Raw genomic sequence first — 17,851 nt, 5'->3', positions numbered from 1 at the left:
GTTTATTTTGCTGCACGTCCATTGAAAAGGATTCATTTCTAAACAAATATTATTCTAAATGTACTATTGAATATTAATTTGACAAATTTAAAGTCATTTTTTCATTCTTGCATCTCGGTTTATTCAATTTTTCTTCTTTTTTTAATGTTTTTTTTTTTTATTCACTCTTCTCGTACAGAATGCACACAAACCAGGGAAACCCTCGAAAGAAAGTCATTTAGATTCAGCAAGCAACCTCCCAGATACTGCAAAGACACCTGTACCAAAGTCTTCAGCACCTTCCCTGGGACTACTACTCAATGCCAAAAATCTAAGAGGGGTAAAGTGGAAGATAACAGCAACATATATCTAAATGGGGTATTGTACAGTATGATTGATCAACCAATGATACCAGTTGTATTCTGACATTTAAATCCATGTCCCTCTGACCAATGTTGTCAAATAAAAACCTTGCTTTGAGCATAACATCCTCAAGGTGGTCTGAAATTCTATTAGAAGGTACATGTACTCTTCTGTGGAAGTTCATTTTATGCTTTGACTGCTAATCTATAAGTTTTATTATCAATATGCTAGTGTTCTGAAGTTGATGTGTTAATAATCAATTGTTTTAATGTTTTATTCTATTTAAAACATAATAGATGGAGACCAGCAGCATGGCAGCAGGAGCTAATGTTGGTCGTGATGAGGCATATACCACCATCAACAATGCTGCAATTGCAGTCACCACCACCAAGTCTGCTTCTGTCACTGCCATCACCATTGCCACCGCCATTACCAAGACCACTCCTGACACAAAGCCCCCAAGTCCTCAACTGACCAGATATTGCAGCTGGAGAAGGACAACCAGGAACTTCAAAGCCAGGGCTTGCCAGTCTCCTACAATAAGAAAAATGCCATGGGCCAATCTAATGAACTAGTAGTAGAATATTTGGCCACAGTTGTAGAAATGCAGAGACTAACATACTGCCACAGGTAAAAATCAATGTCAGATATGATGGATAGTCTTTGAAATATGGGTTGCAGAATGAATATCAGTAAAACCCATCATGATGTGCTATCTGATTTAACCCTAAAAAGGCCGTGGGAGCCCAAAAATTTTCACGATAAATCCACAACGTGAAAGATTGTGCCGCGTCATTATAAAGCCTTTTTTAAAAAAAGTTTATGAGTGTTCAGACAAAATTTGTGACACCTGGGTACCCGGTTCTGCAATTATGCAACATTGTGGATTGTGTAAGTACACATGTCAGAATTGCACTAAAATGTGATGTCATGGACAATCCAATGCAAAATCTGTTTCTAGCCAGAATTCATAATTGTATCGTACCGGTTAATGTTTATTTTTACTGATTAAAATCTATTAATTTCATTGTGCTTATGATCAGAAAATTTTGTCAACAATATAAAAAAAGTAAAAAAAAACAAAGAAATACTTAAGAAAGGAAAAAAATACATATGAAAGGTATGTGATATCAATTAATTTTTATATGTCTGAACAAAAACTTCAAGGTCTGTGTTTATAGATTTCCAGCCAAATTCTAATTTCATGCATGATTTAGTAAAACATATAATTCTAAATAATTTTAGAATGATCAAATATACAATTTTTTCATCTGTGGCAGGCATTTTGCATTTCTTCACAATTGCGCAATTAACGGTCAATCTTGAGGGCCCCCACTCCCCTTCCGCCCATCTTTCCTGCCTCCAAAATACCCTGGCAGTCTTATTAGGGTTAGATTAAGTCTACATTAAGCAAACATAAAATTCTTACAATTGAATTCAGTGGCGTAATGAGCCAAATATTTTGAGAGGGCTAAATATGGCGAATGGAACAAAAGTTCTCCAAAGAGAGCGAAGGGAGTGTGCAAAATTTTAGAACTTTTTAATACAGAAATCAAAATTTGGAAAGATTTTGACGTAATAATATCCAGTAAATACTCTCTATTTCACCCTTTCTCGTTCGCTTTCTTTCTTTTTCTCCTTTTCTTTCTTGGTCGTTAAACATTGGGGGGGGGGGCAGTCAGACCGCAGGTCCCTATGCTAATGAGCAAAAAGTCCAGATACATCCAAATCATCTCGTGGCTGAATCCTTGCAAAATCTTGTGATTCATGAGATTTTCTTTCTCGAGTCTAAGAATTTACCTGTTTTAAAGAGAAATTCCAGTATTGGTAACGATCTCAAAATGACTTTTTACAGAATCTAATATAATGACCACCCAAGTGTCTGTTTGTATGAATAAAAAATATGTGCCAAAGGATTCTGGAAGAAATTGTGTAATTGCTGAGAAATAAGCAAAATAAGCTCATATTCCAGCAATAATAATACACTGTCCCACGTGTGCCTATCTGTGTTGGTGATCTTCAGTGTGAACATTTTTCAGCGTAGATTTCAAGATTTCACAAAGTTCAGTTTATGTAACTTTACCAAATCTAGATCCTCGATGATATACTGACAATTAAGCCAGACTTTCTCATGAAATCAGTGTTTACTGCAACTACTGGCATTTCTTTTTAACCTCAAGTTAAATTAAATATTATTGCACTATCAGATAGAGTAAAAGTTACTCTTTCATATTGGTCATTTATTTTGTATACAATATTTTGTTAAATAAGTAAATTTCTGGCCTGAAAGTGTGCCTCAAAACTTAATTTTCTTCTTCCATTTTCTTTTGCACATTGTGCAAACTTTTTATTTTGAGCCTCAATGATATCCATATCACCATAAAGCTGAACTTCTTTTCTTTCTCACAATGCCACTCTTGATATGCGGCACCTTTTAATCGGGTCAAGATCACACTTTTCCCACTAAGGTACAATACGAGATTTCTGTAATTTTGTACTTGCATGAAATCCAGAGTTCTGATTGGCTGGATAAGGTTCACAGAACAACAGGCACAGGGTATTTGAGGAGATTACCACATGGGAAGTGTGACCTTCCTACGAACCCTGGCACTGGAACCGTTGGAATTTGCCACTGGGTGGTCTATTTGACCAATCAGAATGCAGTATTCTTGTTTTCAAACTGCTTTATGTACTTGGCAAATGAAAAGTGTGATCTTGACCCGATTAAACCAATTCTTATTTTGAAACCTATATCGTTTCAAAGCATACATATTCAGCTTTATCATGATATAAAAATCATTTGGGCTCAAACACAAATAAAGTGTGAAAATAGCAACTTTTGTCTGGTGAAAATATTTATTTTATAGCATATTTTAGATCAAACTTTGAACCTATATTACAAAATCTTTGAATAAATCCAAACATATGACATGAAAGAATGATTCTTCTTTACAATGGTACCAAATTCATGAAATTCGATGCACAGTTAGAGCAGCAATGACCGAATGAAAAGGTGTTATGGTCCGCGTCAAGCTCATTAAATATACAAAACATCTCAAGTCATGAATATCATTTGGATGAAAGAAGCCACTCTCTTGGGACCTGCAGTCTGACTGGGGGGCATGGCCCCCATCTATACATCAGTGATGGATTTAATACTTTTTGCATGTACGATGACGATGCTCGCTCTCTCTCACCCATCCTCACTATGTGTATATGTGTGTGCAAGATGAATTATGAGGAATAATTGCATGAACTGACGTTTTTCAACCAGAGATTGATCCTTATATATTATTTACTATTGCATTTTTGTTCATCATATTGACCCATCTTGACCCCTTTACCCCCCCCCCCCCCCTGACAAAAACCTAATAGTCAAATGAAGTTTCCTTTTCTTTTCTTTTGATATACATGTAATGTATTCATGTGAGAAAAAAAATTATAGTGCCAAACATTTTTTGAAAATTTTAATTTATTCCTTCAGGTGAGGTTTTGTCCACAGTTCCAGAAGGACACAAAATAGTATCAGAAAGTCATGCCAGAATCAACAACTGAAGGGTTTGAAGAGCCAGATAAAGAGCCGAGAAATGTGATTTTAAAGGTAAGTTAAACTTATTTATAATTCTGATTCATTTTGGCATAGAAAGTAAGTCATAGTAACAATTTGAATTATTTTTGTCTTCTTGATTTGCTCTTTGTCAGGAATCCAAATTTTAGAATTAAACTCTTAGTTTGAGGTGTTGATGATTTTTTTTTCAGCTGCAAAAGTAACAAACCAATATCAATCATTGGTCGATAATGTGACTTGCTTTCTCTTGCCAAATTGGTACATGTACATGTATATTCTGCATTTCTATAATGATTGACCCCACCACTAGCACATAAGATGCAACATGTCAAATAACTGTCAAACTCACTTCATCATGTATTTAATTATTAATATTTCATTAAAGGAGTAAAAGGACTCAGAAAGATTACCCGAAAAAGCTCACAGAATTTTTTTTACTGGTAGACCCTTTACATTCATTTGATGAATTGAGTTCATGCAAAATCAACTGAATGTTATGAGTACAAAATCCTGTTAATACACCTTACACCTGCTCCCTCACATACCCAACAATTTGTTGTCCTCTACATTTCTTCTGCTTGGTCACTTCGCTCCCTCTTACATATTCCTCAAATCTCTTGGCCCCTGCATTTTCCTTCTGTCATTTTGCTCTCTCGCATATATCCCCCCACAAAATTCTGCTCTGTCGCATTCGCTCCCTCGCACATATCCCAAAATTGTTTTGCCCCACCCTGCATTTTTTTTCTGCTGACAGCCATGTCCTGCCCAACCTCTCTCTCCAATACCTTGAAATGATGGGGGGGGGGGGTAACTTTAGATATGAGAGTGACCGAACAATTGTAAATCAGTGAAATATTTGACTTTTCTTTTGATTAGTTAATATTTTCTGTGAGAGTGATTATTGCAAAGGATTATACCCCTTTCTGTACACAAAACATACCAGTATTTTGAGAAATAACAACAGAAAAAAGACCACATTCTTCCTGACTGTTCAAATCCTTAAAAAAATAAAATATGGTAACTTTTACTTTCTCAGGCATTCATCACAGGCTCCCCAATTCCTGTCTCTATTTCTCTATCACCCCCATTCTTAATTCATCTTTTTGTCTCTATCCAACAGCTCATTTATAACTCTGGCCTTGTTCTATCCTACATGTATTCTATTCTTCTGTCAGCTTGCCGTCATTCCTACTTTTCACAAACTTTTTTCTCTTCTGTCATTCAAATCAGAATGAATATACTGTAAGACATCTTCAAATTCAATGAATTCATTTTTGTTACATGCCCAGTGATAAACGTTTTCATTGAGCTATTTTAAATAATCAGAATCCACACAGCGTAAATTTTTTGTTGTAAAGTTGTGCAAATCAATGTTTGTCCAAACTTAAAAGCAAGTAATGTATAAGGTAGGACTTCTGTGTGGTTTTCAGCCTCTTCTCCAAGTTTTAATACAGTCCATTATTGTTGTTGACTTCCACTTTACCCCTCTTGGACTTTCTGGTATTCAGTAGGAGTGGTCTTCGAGAAATTAAGGTGCTGAAGACTTTGGCACTGGTGTCTTTGCAGTATCTGGGAGGTTGTTTGCTGAATCGAAAAGTCTTTTGGGAAATACCTTGGTTTGGGTGAATTCTGTAGGAGACGAATTAATAAAAAAATAAGAAAAAAGAATATTGAACAAAAACAGATACAAGAATGAAAAGATAACTATTCAAAGATAATTTTTCAATCAAATATTCGATTATCCATGAAGAACAATATTCGTTTAGAAATCAAACCTTTTGCAGTGACTTGCAACAAGATAATTTTTTTAAAAATATACATGATGATATATAAACCCTATCTAGCCCGGGGGGGGGGGGCTTAATAAGCTCCCTCCCCATCCACATTTTTCATGATAAGTCCACAATGAGAAATGAGGTACCATGATTACTTTTTGGTCAATTCTGCAGAGCTTTTGAGACACCCGGATATTCAGTTACGCAACATTTTATGAGTTTTATTTTATGTCGGACCAAAAATTGCTCAAAAATATTATTTTGTATACACATTTAATCCAATGGAAATTCTATTTTCAGTCATAATTGACAAATTTATCATTATTCTTGCACTTATTGGTTGAAAATAATCAAATCTTTGCTTTTTATAATCAGAATAGTGCCATGAACAGATCCCATTAAAAAACTATAAAATACATAAGGCCCCAAAACAAAGAAATACATATGGAATTATAGAAACAATAAAATACATAAGATTAGAAATGTCATTTACCATTTATTTTTGAGCAACTTTGTTAGAAATCATAGAATTTCGGGAATTCTTTAGAGATTAACCTTTAAAACAAAGAATTCTCTATTACGCATAAATTAGCATTACTAATTTATTAACAATAAATAATTTATTAACAATAAATTTTAATGAATTCTGTAACCTTTAGTTCCATGCTTGCAGATTACATTGATGTTGATGTGTGCATTGGTTTTCGTTTTGATCAGAGGCAAGATCTGAAGAGGGGACCAAAAAAGCCCACCTCCCCCTCCCTGGGCTATGCAATCTCAAAGTAGCCCAGGATTATGAGTTAAACCAAATTTTAAAAAATATATTTATTTAGTAGTTTACTGTAAATACACAGTATAGGCCCCAGTCCATGGTTATCCTCCTGATTAGGATAATTTTCATCTCTATTTTGCTACTGAAAATTGAATAATTAAAGCAATGTTCTATCAAAACAAAGGTAGATAAAACAGAATATATATTTCTTTAGAACGCATGTATGATATAGATCCACTGTACCTTCTGAAGACGAGGCGGGAAATCAAATATGGTTGGGACAGCATCCTGTTTAAGACGTATCGTCTGCCCAGGTCAAAGCAAGCATCTTCAAAATGATCAGAACAGAGTACAGAGCTCTTGGAGGAATTCAATGAAGCTCGCTTCATATTGACCATCCTTACTGTGTTACAGTTCCGGTCTTGGTACCGGTTCAGTCCAATGGCTGAATGGGAATCTGCAGCAAATGTAAACACATGTCATAGAATCAATTACACATAATTAAGAAAGTTTGACGTGTCCAAAGGAAACAGATGCCCCGCAGAATTGTAGTACAAAATGTTTTTTTATTGTTTTATGATGCAATTTTCTGTAAATCAAGTAAACTATACACTAAATAAAATAAGATTTCAGTTCTTGATGTTTTAATAAGAGATTACCACAATTTTGTTAATGAATTTTGAACAGAAAAGTTGATATTTCCCCCAAAATTACTAAATCATGGAAATTGAATGCCTACAAAAAAAAACACTTTATAAGTAATATGACATTTCATTCCTAATACATGATTATATACGTGTTGTCCCTAGGTGTCCTGAGTCTTGTCAATCGAGGGGGGGGGGGCGAGGAGAATTTGCACAATGGAAAAATTGATATACATTGGGTTTCAAAGCTTAATTTCATTTCGGGTAAATCAATATGCTTTATTTCATTTGAATCAATTATACCAATTTTAGGGCATAAAATACAAATTCAATTCAAACCTATAAATATAGCCCTTGAACTACTTATTTTTTTAATTCAGGAATTCTGATCAAATGTATATTAAAAACAATCAGTAGGCCTATATAATGTTTTTAACCCTTATGAGACTGGGGGCTGATTTACCCCCTTGTCATATTTTGCAATAAATCCACTGCACAATTTTTTTTTACCGCATCACTCACAGACTTACAGCATCACTCACTTTTTCGAGTCTCGCGCAACTTTTGAGACCAAAATTGCGACCCCCTGGTATGTGCTTTCGAAATTACACAACATTTTGGAAGTGCATGCAGACCAAAAGTTGCTGGAAAAATGTGAATTTGCGTACAAATCTATGGAAATAGTGTTTTTAGCCATAATTCATAAATGTGCCATTATATTTCCTTTTACTGATTAAAATCAATTAATTTCAACTTTTTACGGTCAAATATGGTCCCCGACTATTTCCATTGAAACAACAATAAACACATAAGAAAATAAGTGTGATGTTGAAATATATTGAGTCTGTGAACCAAAAGTGATCATTTCAGGGGCATTATTTAGTTAATTAGAGCAAACTTTTGATTTTACGCGTAAATTAGCAATGAGATTTAGGCAAAATTTGATTATAGTTTTTTAGAATATACCATGGGTAATGCGTTTGCCAATCATCGCTGTGATCCCATGATTGACTGCCCAGATCATAAAGCCCCCCCCCCCAGTCTTCTTAGGAAATGAAATAGCCCAGTCTATGTAGGTTACTGGTAATGTTTTTTTTTTTTACTTTTTCATTTTTCTTATGTACAGATTTTCAAATTTATTACTAATAGAAATTTTCAGCAATTTCTGAAAATAATGATACAGATACAAATTTTGGCAATGACTCACATTGAGTTGTACATGAAATCAAGTTTTTAAGCAATTCGGGATCTGATAATATGCACTTGTGTATATCATAACTGCGTAACCATGCATGCATTCCAAAAATAGTCTTGAATGTTGTGTGGCCCTGCCATGTTTACGAATTTATTGTAGATAAAAGTGAGCTAATCACATAGATTTGTTTGTTAAAATGATATTCTTAATATTGATTGCTGTGCAAGATTGAACAGGGAGAAGAGGAACATGACAAAGCAATCAAGAAAGAGTAAAGGGGGGAAGAGAAAGAGGATTTATTTATAACACACAAGTAAAAAAAATGTGTTTTAAAACACACTGGTTAAAACGTGCCAACCCGGGCCCCAGTTAACGCGATCAGAAATCCATTCAATATGATTGAACTTAATATCATGCAGAAATCAATACGCATATAAATATAATCAAAAAAATAAATTTTGAACCAACTTGCATAATGAGCTGTGAACTTAGCCTGTATTTTGGTGACATCTACCTACACACCAAATTTTTTTTAAATCCATTGAATGTTTTTCAAGTTATTGCGCGGAAACCAAGGGGGGGGGGGCTGACAGGGGCAACACTTAATGCCCCCTCCGGGCTTCATCTGCAGGGGCATAAAAACTCTAGGCCTACTCATCAGCAGGGGCCCGTTTCTCAACACCTGGACAAGTTAGTCCTATTTATCTACCAAACACAGAATTAGTTCCAAAATTACCAAAAGGATTAACTAGAATCCATTAATATCATATTGATACTATTGGTGGAAAGTACATACCAGACGTAGCCTTAGTCACAAAATAGCAAATTTTCCAAAAGTTGCAAAAAATAGAGGCAAAATATGCTTAAAAAGTACTTAAACATGCAGACATGGGCATTAAATTTCTGAGGAAATGAAATTAACACTAATTCATATCATGATAAAAAAAATCACATGTAAGTGGACATTGAGATATTTATCCCAAGATATAAAATTTGAATAGTTTACGTAAGTAAACCATAAGGCTTTCTTCCTAACATGATGGTTTCTAGTGTTGCTGTTGGATGTTTGTGGTCTATATCATGGTTGTTCCACTTTATATGTTTGTCATTTTGCCTCCGACGAAGATTCTGCTAGGATCGAAAGCTTAGGCCCCCTTTTGACTCTCTAATTTACTCCATTGGCTCTTTTTTTTTAGATAAGCAGTTTTCAGCAGCTTCTTTTTGCCTTTAACATGATGATAATCAAACAGATTTTCAGGATTCCAAACATCATCAAAAAATATATTATCATGGATTGTTAAACTCTTTAGATACCTAAACGCACAATTTTATGAATGCTATGCGTATATTAGAGGAAGAATTTATTAAAATTTTGATAAGGGTCTGAAAACGAGTCCAATTATGGATGACCTGAAGTGGTAGAATCTTTGTCAATTCAATTATTTTACTACCTTAAATTAACACTTGTTATAATTTCTGTGCATTACAATTACTATTGAATGATTTATCCCACTTGTTTGCTATATAATTCATTTTTCTTTAAATTATTACGTAATAAAATTTTCAAATTTCGAGGCTCATTTGAATGTCACAGTCTATCCACATGATATCACTACATAAAGGACAAGTCCACTCCAACAAAAACTTTATTTGAATAAAAAGAGAAAAATTCAACAACCATAACACTGAAAATTTCATCAAAATTGCATGTAAAATAAGAAAGTTATGGCATTCTAAAGTTTCGCTTCATTTCACAAAACAGTTATGCACATCTCGGTCGATATGCAAATGAGAAACTGATGACATCACTCACTATTTCTTTTGTAATCTATTATATGAAATATGAATTATTTTTATTTCTCGTCATTGTCATGTGAAATGAAGTGTCATTCCTCCCTGAACACGTGGAATTACATTATTTTAACATTTTGTGCTTCAGGCAAGGAGGTCCTAATTGTCAAATTTGTAAAAAATGAAATATTGTATAATTCAAACAATAAAAAAACAAAAGAAATAGTGAGTGACATCATCGACTCTCTCATTTGAATGTAACTGGCTCGTTAATATAACTATTTTGTTCAAAATAAGCGAAACTTTGAAATGTCATTAATTTATTATTTTACATCCGATTTTGATGAAATTTTCAGCATTGTGCTTGTCTGGTCTTTCTCCATTGATTCAAATCAACATTTTTTCTGAGGTGGACTTGACCCTTAAGAAAGAAGTAAGTTATGACAGGTTTGGAGATGTCATAACTATTTGGTCAAGTTGTCCCCGATCTTGGCAAAGAGGGATTCGTGAAACAGTTCGCTAACAGGTAGCTAACTATTTCCAATTTAGTTAAGAAGTTAGAAGACTTAACGGTGTTGAGAAACGGGCCCCAGTCTACGCAAGCAGAACCAAACAGAATCAGTTTGCCACACTCAAATTCCCAATTTGCACTCGCATCAATTATTTAGTTACGTACCTATCATTTTATGATCTAGTGCATAGAACAAATGACCATTTTTTTTAGGTCGGAATGTCAACAATTTTCAGCTCGTGCTTCGCATTCCCATTATTGAAATATGTACCATCCTCATGGTTAAACAGTCCTTAACAGGATCATGCTAGAACACTTATTAAAAATTATGTTCGTGCTTGGCATTCTCAGTAATTATCTAGAACACACACATCTTGTTCAGGATCACAAACGGTGCCTAGAATGTTAAATTTTCAGGACAAAATACATCCTAAATACATATATAAAAGTTCCAAAAAAAGTAAGAAAAAAAATTGCTTGCCTTTGCACTTTTTATATAAGGCCTACGTGATTATTTCATATTGATGTTATTTTATAAGAAACCAACTCGCATATTTAATGACCCAGTGTAGTGGTCCACCCGGATACCCCCAACCAGTAGTTGGGAGGAGATACCTGCGGGTCACAGTTCTGTGTGCGCACCCTTGTAGGCGACCCAGATTGGCTGGCTCCTCCAATACGCCTTGGAATGTCTTTAACAGATATATGGCACTATATAAATGCTGTGCATCATCATCTACCAACACACCCAAATTTAAAAAATCTGATGACTTTTGATAAGATATCGTGAGGAATCCAACTCGCATATTTAATGAGCTGTGATCTTTGACCAGCATATTCCGAATTCGAACTTAGCCTGTATTGGTATCATCTACCTACACACCCAAATTTGTTCAAATAAGTAGAATATTTCATAACTCATAAAAAAGACATTATCATGCGGAAACTAAATTGCATATTTAATGTGTTTTGACCTGCCGACTCCAAATTCAAACTTGGCCTGTACTATCAGAGGGTCGTGTGTTCGAATCCCGCCATGGACTAGCGTCCTTTGGCAAGGGTTAATCCACTTTGCCACTCTCCACCAGGTGTTAAATGGGTACCTGGTAGGATGTGAAAGCCTATGTATAATGTAGTATGCCTAGCAATTGAGTCTTGGAACTCTTGTTGGAGTGCTCCCCAGGGAGTGGAGAAGGTGCATACATTGTACGCAGGCATACAAGGTTCTGATGACCGTGGTAATACTGAGTCTGGAAAGCGCTTAGTCTCTTAGAGACGTCGTTCCGATGCATTAAGCGCTATATAAATATGTGGAATATTATTATTATTATTACTATGGTGTCATCCACTCCTATGGTGTCACCCACTCCAAGCTGTGGGGAAGTTACACATTGATGCAGAGGTTCGAGCCCTGATCACGTCTTTCGGATTGTGACATTAAAGGTCGGTCCCAGACGTAAATAATCAAACCTGATTGATATACGTCTGTCAAAAACTCAAAATACACACACACACTCCTAGTACCAATGATTAATGTTAATGTTTGGACCTCATAGGCGACATTACCCAAAATATGGGTTGCCGGTTGGACAATGCTGTTCTGAATCTGATTTCAAACTCAAGACTTTGGTAAATGTACGCCTTAATACAAATTGGAGTTATGCGATATGACTTTCATTTGGTGGGAAGACATTTAATACTTTATAAAATTAGTTGAAATTAAAATGGATTATATTAATGCTCACTGTTGGTGAGCATTTCTACACGATCCCCCTATTGAGATTTATAGTAAATATTTTGGAATTATATTAGTTATGCGACCCCTCCCTCATGATGATCACAGCATTATTTGTAATGGGGATATATTTCGTTCATATTCTTGTCTCTTCTTTCTCTTTTTAGCCTTTTTTTTGCTTGTTAAAACCTTTTTTTTTTTTTTGGGGGGGGGGCTTGCCAAATTTTATGTGGGTCAAAATTACATTCATTTTTTTAGTGACAATCTTATTTTTCATTTGTCAAATTTTACGCAAGACAAAATTACCTTCGATCATAATTACAGTTAAAACCTTTTTTTAATTTTAATTTTTTTTGGGGGGTTGCCAAATATAACATGGACAAAATGACTTTCCCTTTTCTTATTTATTTTTTTTGGGGGAGCTTGCCGAATATCACGCGAACGAAATGACTTTCATTTTTAGTGACCATCACTTTACGTGAGACAAAATGACCGGTTTTTTTTAAGTGAGAACCTTTTTTGGGAGTTGTCTAATTGTACTTGAGAAAATTCACCCACCCCCCCCCCCCCTACTTTGGAAAATCTTGGATTTACCTCTAGTTTTAATCATGATTAACCCTAAATAGACTGGGCTATTTCGATGCCTAAGAAGACTGGGGAGGGGGGCTGATTCAGCGCCCCCTTATGATCTCGGACGTCGATTGCGCGATCGCGACGAAAATTGGCACACATTACCCATGGCATAATCTACCAAATTATCACATCAAATTATGCAAAAAATCTCATGTTTCATTAATTATGCTAATTTTTGCGTAAAATCATTAGTTTGCTCTAATTAATAAAATAATGCCCCTGAAATGCTAATTTTTGTTTCACCTACTCTAGATAGGCATCTGATCAAATTTATTTTTAAAAAATTTCAACATCATGTTTATTTTCTTATGTATTCTATTGTTTTCTAAATTTCTTATGTATTTCATTGTTTTTCGACTTTGTTTTTCATTGTTTTTTCAATGGAAATTGTCAGGGACTTTATTTTGACCATGAAAAAGATAAAATAAATTGATTTTAAGCAGTAAAAGGAAAAATAATAATACATTTATGAATTTTGGCTAAAAACACTATTTGTATTGGATTTGTACACAAATTCACGTTTTTGAGTAATTTTGGGTCTGCATGCACGAACGAAATGTTGCGTAATTTCGAAAGTGTGTACCCGGGGGTCACAATTTTGGTCTCAAAAGTTGTGCGAGACTTGAAAGTAAAAAGTCAGCGAGCAACGCGGTCAAAAAGATTTGCGCGGCGGATTTATCACGAAAAATGTCGAGGGGGGGGGGCTGATTCAGTCTTTTTAGGGTTAAGATCATGCGTATACCACGGCAGAGGCGTAAACCGCTGCAGGGGCATGCAGGCTGGCCCTTGATCCCTAGTGGATTTCACCGGAAAAAAATCCAGATAAGAGAAAAGGAAAGAAAGAAAGAGAGAGGGGGGGGAGAAAGGGAAGACTGGGAAATAAACGAAAAGGTCCCCCCCAAAAAAAAGGAGGGGAAAAGAGAGAAGAAAAAGCGAAATCATTAAAGGGGTGTATATTATAACTTCATTTATAATTGTTTTTCCTTCTTTTATGGGGGGGGGGGTCAAAAAAATAAAAACCTTAACGAAATGTTTTTCTATAATTACATTTAGGTCTACACTCGCGATTTAATAAAAAATAGTAGCCATCTATATACAAATGATGCGTTAGAGTGGGTCAGTAGGAACTCTGTGTACAAGGTAACCACATGCACACAGTTCCACTGACCCACGAAAGAAACCCATGCATCATCTGTTTTATAGAATGGAATTTTTTTTTTAATAAACCACAAAAATTAATGATTTACTGGATGCATGATAATTTCATGCGTCGGGTAAATTTAATTTACCGGACACATGATTTTTTTTACCGGACGCATGATTTATTTACTGGACGCATGATTTATTTACCGGATCGATGCATGAAAATTCCAAAATCTAATGCAGAGCGCAGACACTTTGATAACCCTGGACAACATAAATATGGGCTTAACTGGATAATGTTGCCACAAAGATATTGTTATACCCAAAATGCCAGATACAGCTTTGCATTGACTATATCTTGAGCAGTTGAGGCAGCCTCCGACCTCCAATACATGTAGCTGTGTGTGTGTATGCGGGCCGCGCCGGGGGCCAGCGCCTGCCTGGGCCTGCAGTGGATATTTCGCTGTGCACAGCCAGCCCAGGGCAGTATAGATCTAACGTTAGATCGTACATGTATGTCTGGACTTCTCAACTAACGAGTATGTGGGCAGTTTTAATCCCAATGACAATTACGGTACCGTATTTGTACTTACAGATCATTTTGCATCCTTTGATTCATTCTGCTTTGATCGAAATTCAAATTTTGACGTAAACAAGCGACGGTAACAGTGCATGCGCGATGACATCACAATGACCTTTTCGGACGATTGCTTGTTTACAGTGGATATCGTTGCGTTTTGATTATCGGGATATCGTTCATGCAGCCCAGTAAAATTTTTGCATTGCTCTCAACCAATCAGATTGCAGGGATTTTCTCATCCATTACAACTATAAAAAGTTTTAAAATTGCTAAAGATCCAGAGATATCAAAACCCACCTGCTGATTTAGCACTGGGGTACACAAGCCAGGGTTATGCCCAGTGCATGCCCCCCGAATGTTCTACGTACAACCAAGATATAAAAAAATGAAGGGAATTAAAGAAACCAAAATTAGGAAAAGTGTAAGGTAAGATATCTGTCTCAAATTTAGATTTGCACGAAAAGTTTTTTCTCGCTTGCTTCATTCGCTTGGAACATATAAAGCAACTTTATTCCCACGTGCCATATGTTTCGGCCTCTTTCTTTCTACTATTTCATTTTTTTTACTCATCATGCTCCTGCCACACAGGGGTTTGCCCTAATGCATGAACAATCATTAAAAAATATCATTTTTCATGTGACTGGGAATTTTTTGCTCTACCCCTCCCCCCTCCTCGATCCCTGTATCGATTTGACTTGACATGGGCCTATACCTGATGTATTCTGCTTCAATATAAAATCATAACGGATAGAACGCCTTGAATACAGGCCAAACAGCCTAACGACACACACACACACACATTGCCGTGTCACGTGACAATCAGTATTAAACGAGGATGTGTACAACCCTATGGCGACAAGGCTAGTCGCAAAAGTTGAGCAAGTTCTGGACGAATAGGCTTCAATACCCCAAGAAAAGAAGTAGTATCTAGGGACTAATTAAAAATAGTTTTCTTAATGGAGTTCCATGTTAAAATCTAGTAATTTAAGTCCAACTTTTAGTTCGCGTGCACTCACTTTTTTAACACAGGAATTAATAGGCACGGTGCCTAGAGTGTCATCTACCAACACACCTAAATTTAAAAAAAAAACAATCAAATATATTTCAATTTATTGCACTGAAACCAAGTGGGGGTGGGGGGGGGAGGCAGGCAAATCAATGGACAGGTGGAACGCTTAATGCCCCCTCCGGACTTTGTCTGCGAGAGCATAATTACAGAGGAGCTGAATTTGAAGAGGGCCTGAATCAAGACTGAAACATCGCAATACGTGTAAGTGGAGTAGGCTAGGGCACTCACACTAGTACGAGGCCCGGGGGGGGGGGGGCACTCAGTATATAATGCATAGTGGGTATGTGCCGCGGAGGGGACCCCCATTTTTACACCCAAATTTCCGTTCCAAGCCAAGGCATAGCATTTTAGTTCCTCCATACTTATTGAGAAAAAAACAAAGAAAGCTGCTCCAAGGCAAAGCATTTTGTTCTCATCTAGAAAAAAGAAGAAATTCGCTCCAAAGCTTCGCATATTTTTCGTTACGCCATTCCGGTCGCATTGATCTGCTGCAATTTTGGTGAAAAGCGGCCACAGAGCGCTGTCCGACCATCGTCTCTGAGCGAGCGCACCCGGCGGAGGCTGCGCTAGCTGCATCACGGATGCCCGTTCCATAGCCTATAGGGATGCATACGCACGTACTCACACGCTGGCGATCGATCCGTTCCAACTTCCAAGGACCCCCATTTCACAAAATTTTAGTTCCAAACCCCGTTCCGAGGACCCTCCTTTTTACAATACTCCCGCTCCAAGCCCAAGGCCCCCGTTTTTGTCTCTCCTGCGGCACACCCCCACCACTTTTTTGTTCAAGTGCCCCGGCCCCGGGGTATGAGGTTAGTGAGGCTGGGTAAACTTGCGCCAAGTTGCGGCCAAGCCCGCCCAATATGCCCAAACTGTTGAATAAATTTGTTATTTCAAATTAAAAAAAAATATATTTGTCATCTGATTTCAATGAAATTTTCAGCATTTTGCTCTGTATGAATTTTACATTATTTGCTAAGTTCTAGGCCAAAATATCTTCAGCCTGTATAATTCCTCACCATTTTAGGTGTGCAGAAAAGACCAATCCCCCCCCCCCCTTTGTCTGACTACAGTACACAAACTTGAATACATGGGACTATAATTTTTACAGTACACAGCTTCTTGCAAATGAAAGTAGCAGGTATGGCAACCACTACGATTTCCCATTTTGTTTTCAACGTAATTCAAACATAGCTGAACTTACGAATGCAATGTCCGTCCACATTCTACTAATTAGAGAAGTTGTTTGCAGCTCTCGTTGACATGAATAACGTGAAATCTAAGCTAAACAAGAAAGGTTCACCAACATGCCGACCTGTGAGTGTGACCGTCCCGCGCCCGGATATCGATCGATCGAAGATATCGGCTTGAGCAAGGTGCAGCCAATCAGCGACGATCTCATATACCCTGCCAGAAAGAGGAGACAGAATTATTTTACATGGACGGAATTTTTTGTGATGTGACACAAAATCATTTCGTCGACAGAATTTTTTGTGATGTGACACAAAATCATTTCATCGACGGAATAGATATTCGCATCGCAACGAAATGAATTTTGAGGACGCAATTTTATTCCGTCTCGACGAAATTGATTATAAGTGTGACACAAAATAAATTTCGTATACGAAATCACACTGCATCATGACGAAATGAATTTCGTTGGAGTGAAACACAAATTTTCCTACAGAATTTTCCTTTGAACACTTGGGGTGCCATTTCGTTAGATCAAAATTCATTTCGTGTGTACGAAATAAATTTTGTGGACGAAATTACATTTTGTCTCGACGAAAATTTATTTTGTGTGACAAGAATAATTTCGTATACGAAATAAAATTGCATCATGACGAAATCATTTTCATATGAACAAAAAAACTTTTGTGTACGGAATGGCGTGAATTGGACGGAGTATGGCACGCCAAAAAAAGTTTGTGGACGCAATTACATTTCGTCTAGACGAAATTTTTTTCGTTGAGACAAAATTAATTTTGTGTGACACAAAATAAATTTCGTGTACGAAATAAAACAGCGTCATGACGAAAAGATTTTCCTCTGAATAAAAACACATTTTGTGTACGGAATTGCTTGAATTGCAC

At 36.3% G+C, this 17,851-nt stretch overlaps 1 protein-coding gene and 1 long non-coding RNA gene across 3 annotated transcripts; one reads left to right on the top strand and one right to left on the bottom strand.

The window, feature by feature from the left end:
* Window positions 1-847: 847 nt before the first annotated feature.
* On the top strand, window positions 848-3,857 carry LOC121421773. The gene is made up of 2 exons (XR_005971042.1): window positions 848-972; window positions 3,827-3,857. It is a non-coding gene; the product is annotated as an uncharacterized LOC121421773 (long non-coding RNA).
* Window positions 3,858-4,611: 754 nt separating this feature from the next.
* LOC121421772 lies at window positions 4,612-17,102 on the bottom strand. Of its 2 annotated transcripts, none has more exons than XR_005971041.1 (3): window positions 16,963-17,102; window positions 6,701-6,914; window positions 4,612-5,539 (listed from the first exon to the last, which is right to left on the bottom strand). XR_005971041.1 is itself a non-coding variant. In XM_041616572.1 (3 exons), the coding sequence occupies exons 1-3, from the start codon at window positions 14,707-14,709 to the stop codon at window positions 5,356-5,358; spliced, it is 405 nt and encodes a 134-aa protein (XP_041472506.1). In that variant the 5' UTR covers window positions 14,710-15,139; the 3' UTR covers window positions 4,612-5,355. The 2 variants fall into 2 exon arrangements, 1 of the variants encoding a protein (XP_041472506.1); XM_041616572.1 differs by lacking the exon at window positions 16,963-17,102 and adding an exon at window positions 14,703-15,139.
* Between the last annotated feature and the right edge of the window lie 749 nt (window positions 17,103-17,851).

The sequence above is a fragment of the Lytechinus variegatus genome, chromosome 9 (genome assembly GCF_018143015.1).
Source record: "Lytechinus variegatus isolate NC3 chromosome 9, Lvar_3.0, whole genome shotgun sequence".
Lineage (NCBI taxonomy): Eukaryota > Metazoa > Echinodermata > Echinoidea > Temnopleuroida > Toxopneustidae > Lytechinus > Lytechinus variegatus.
The sequence above is the reverse complement of the archived record's forward strand: the minus strand, read 5'-3'. Positions and strand labels throughout refer to the sequence as shown.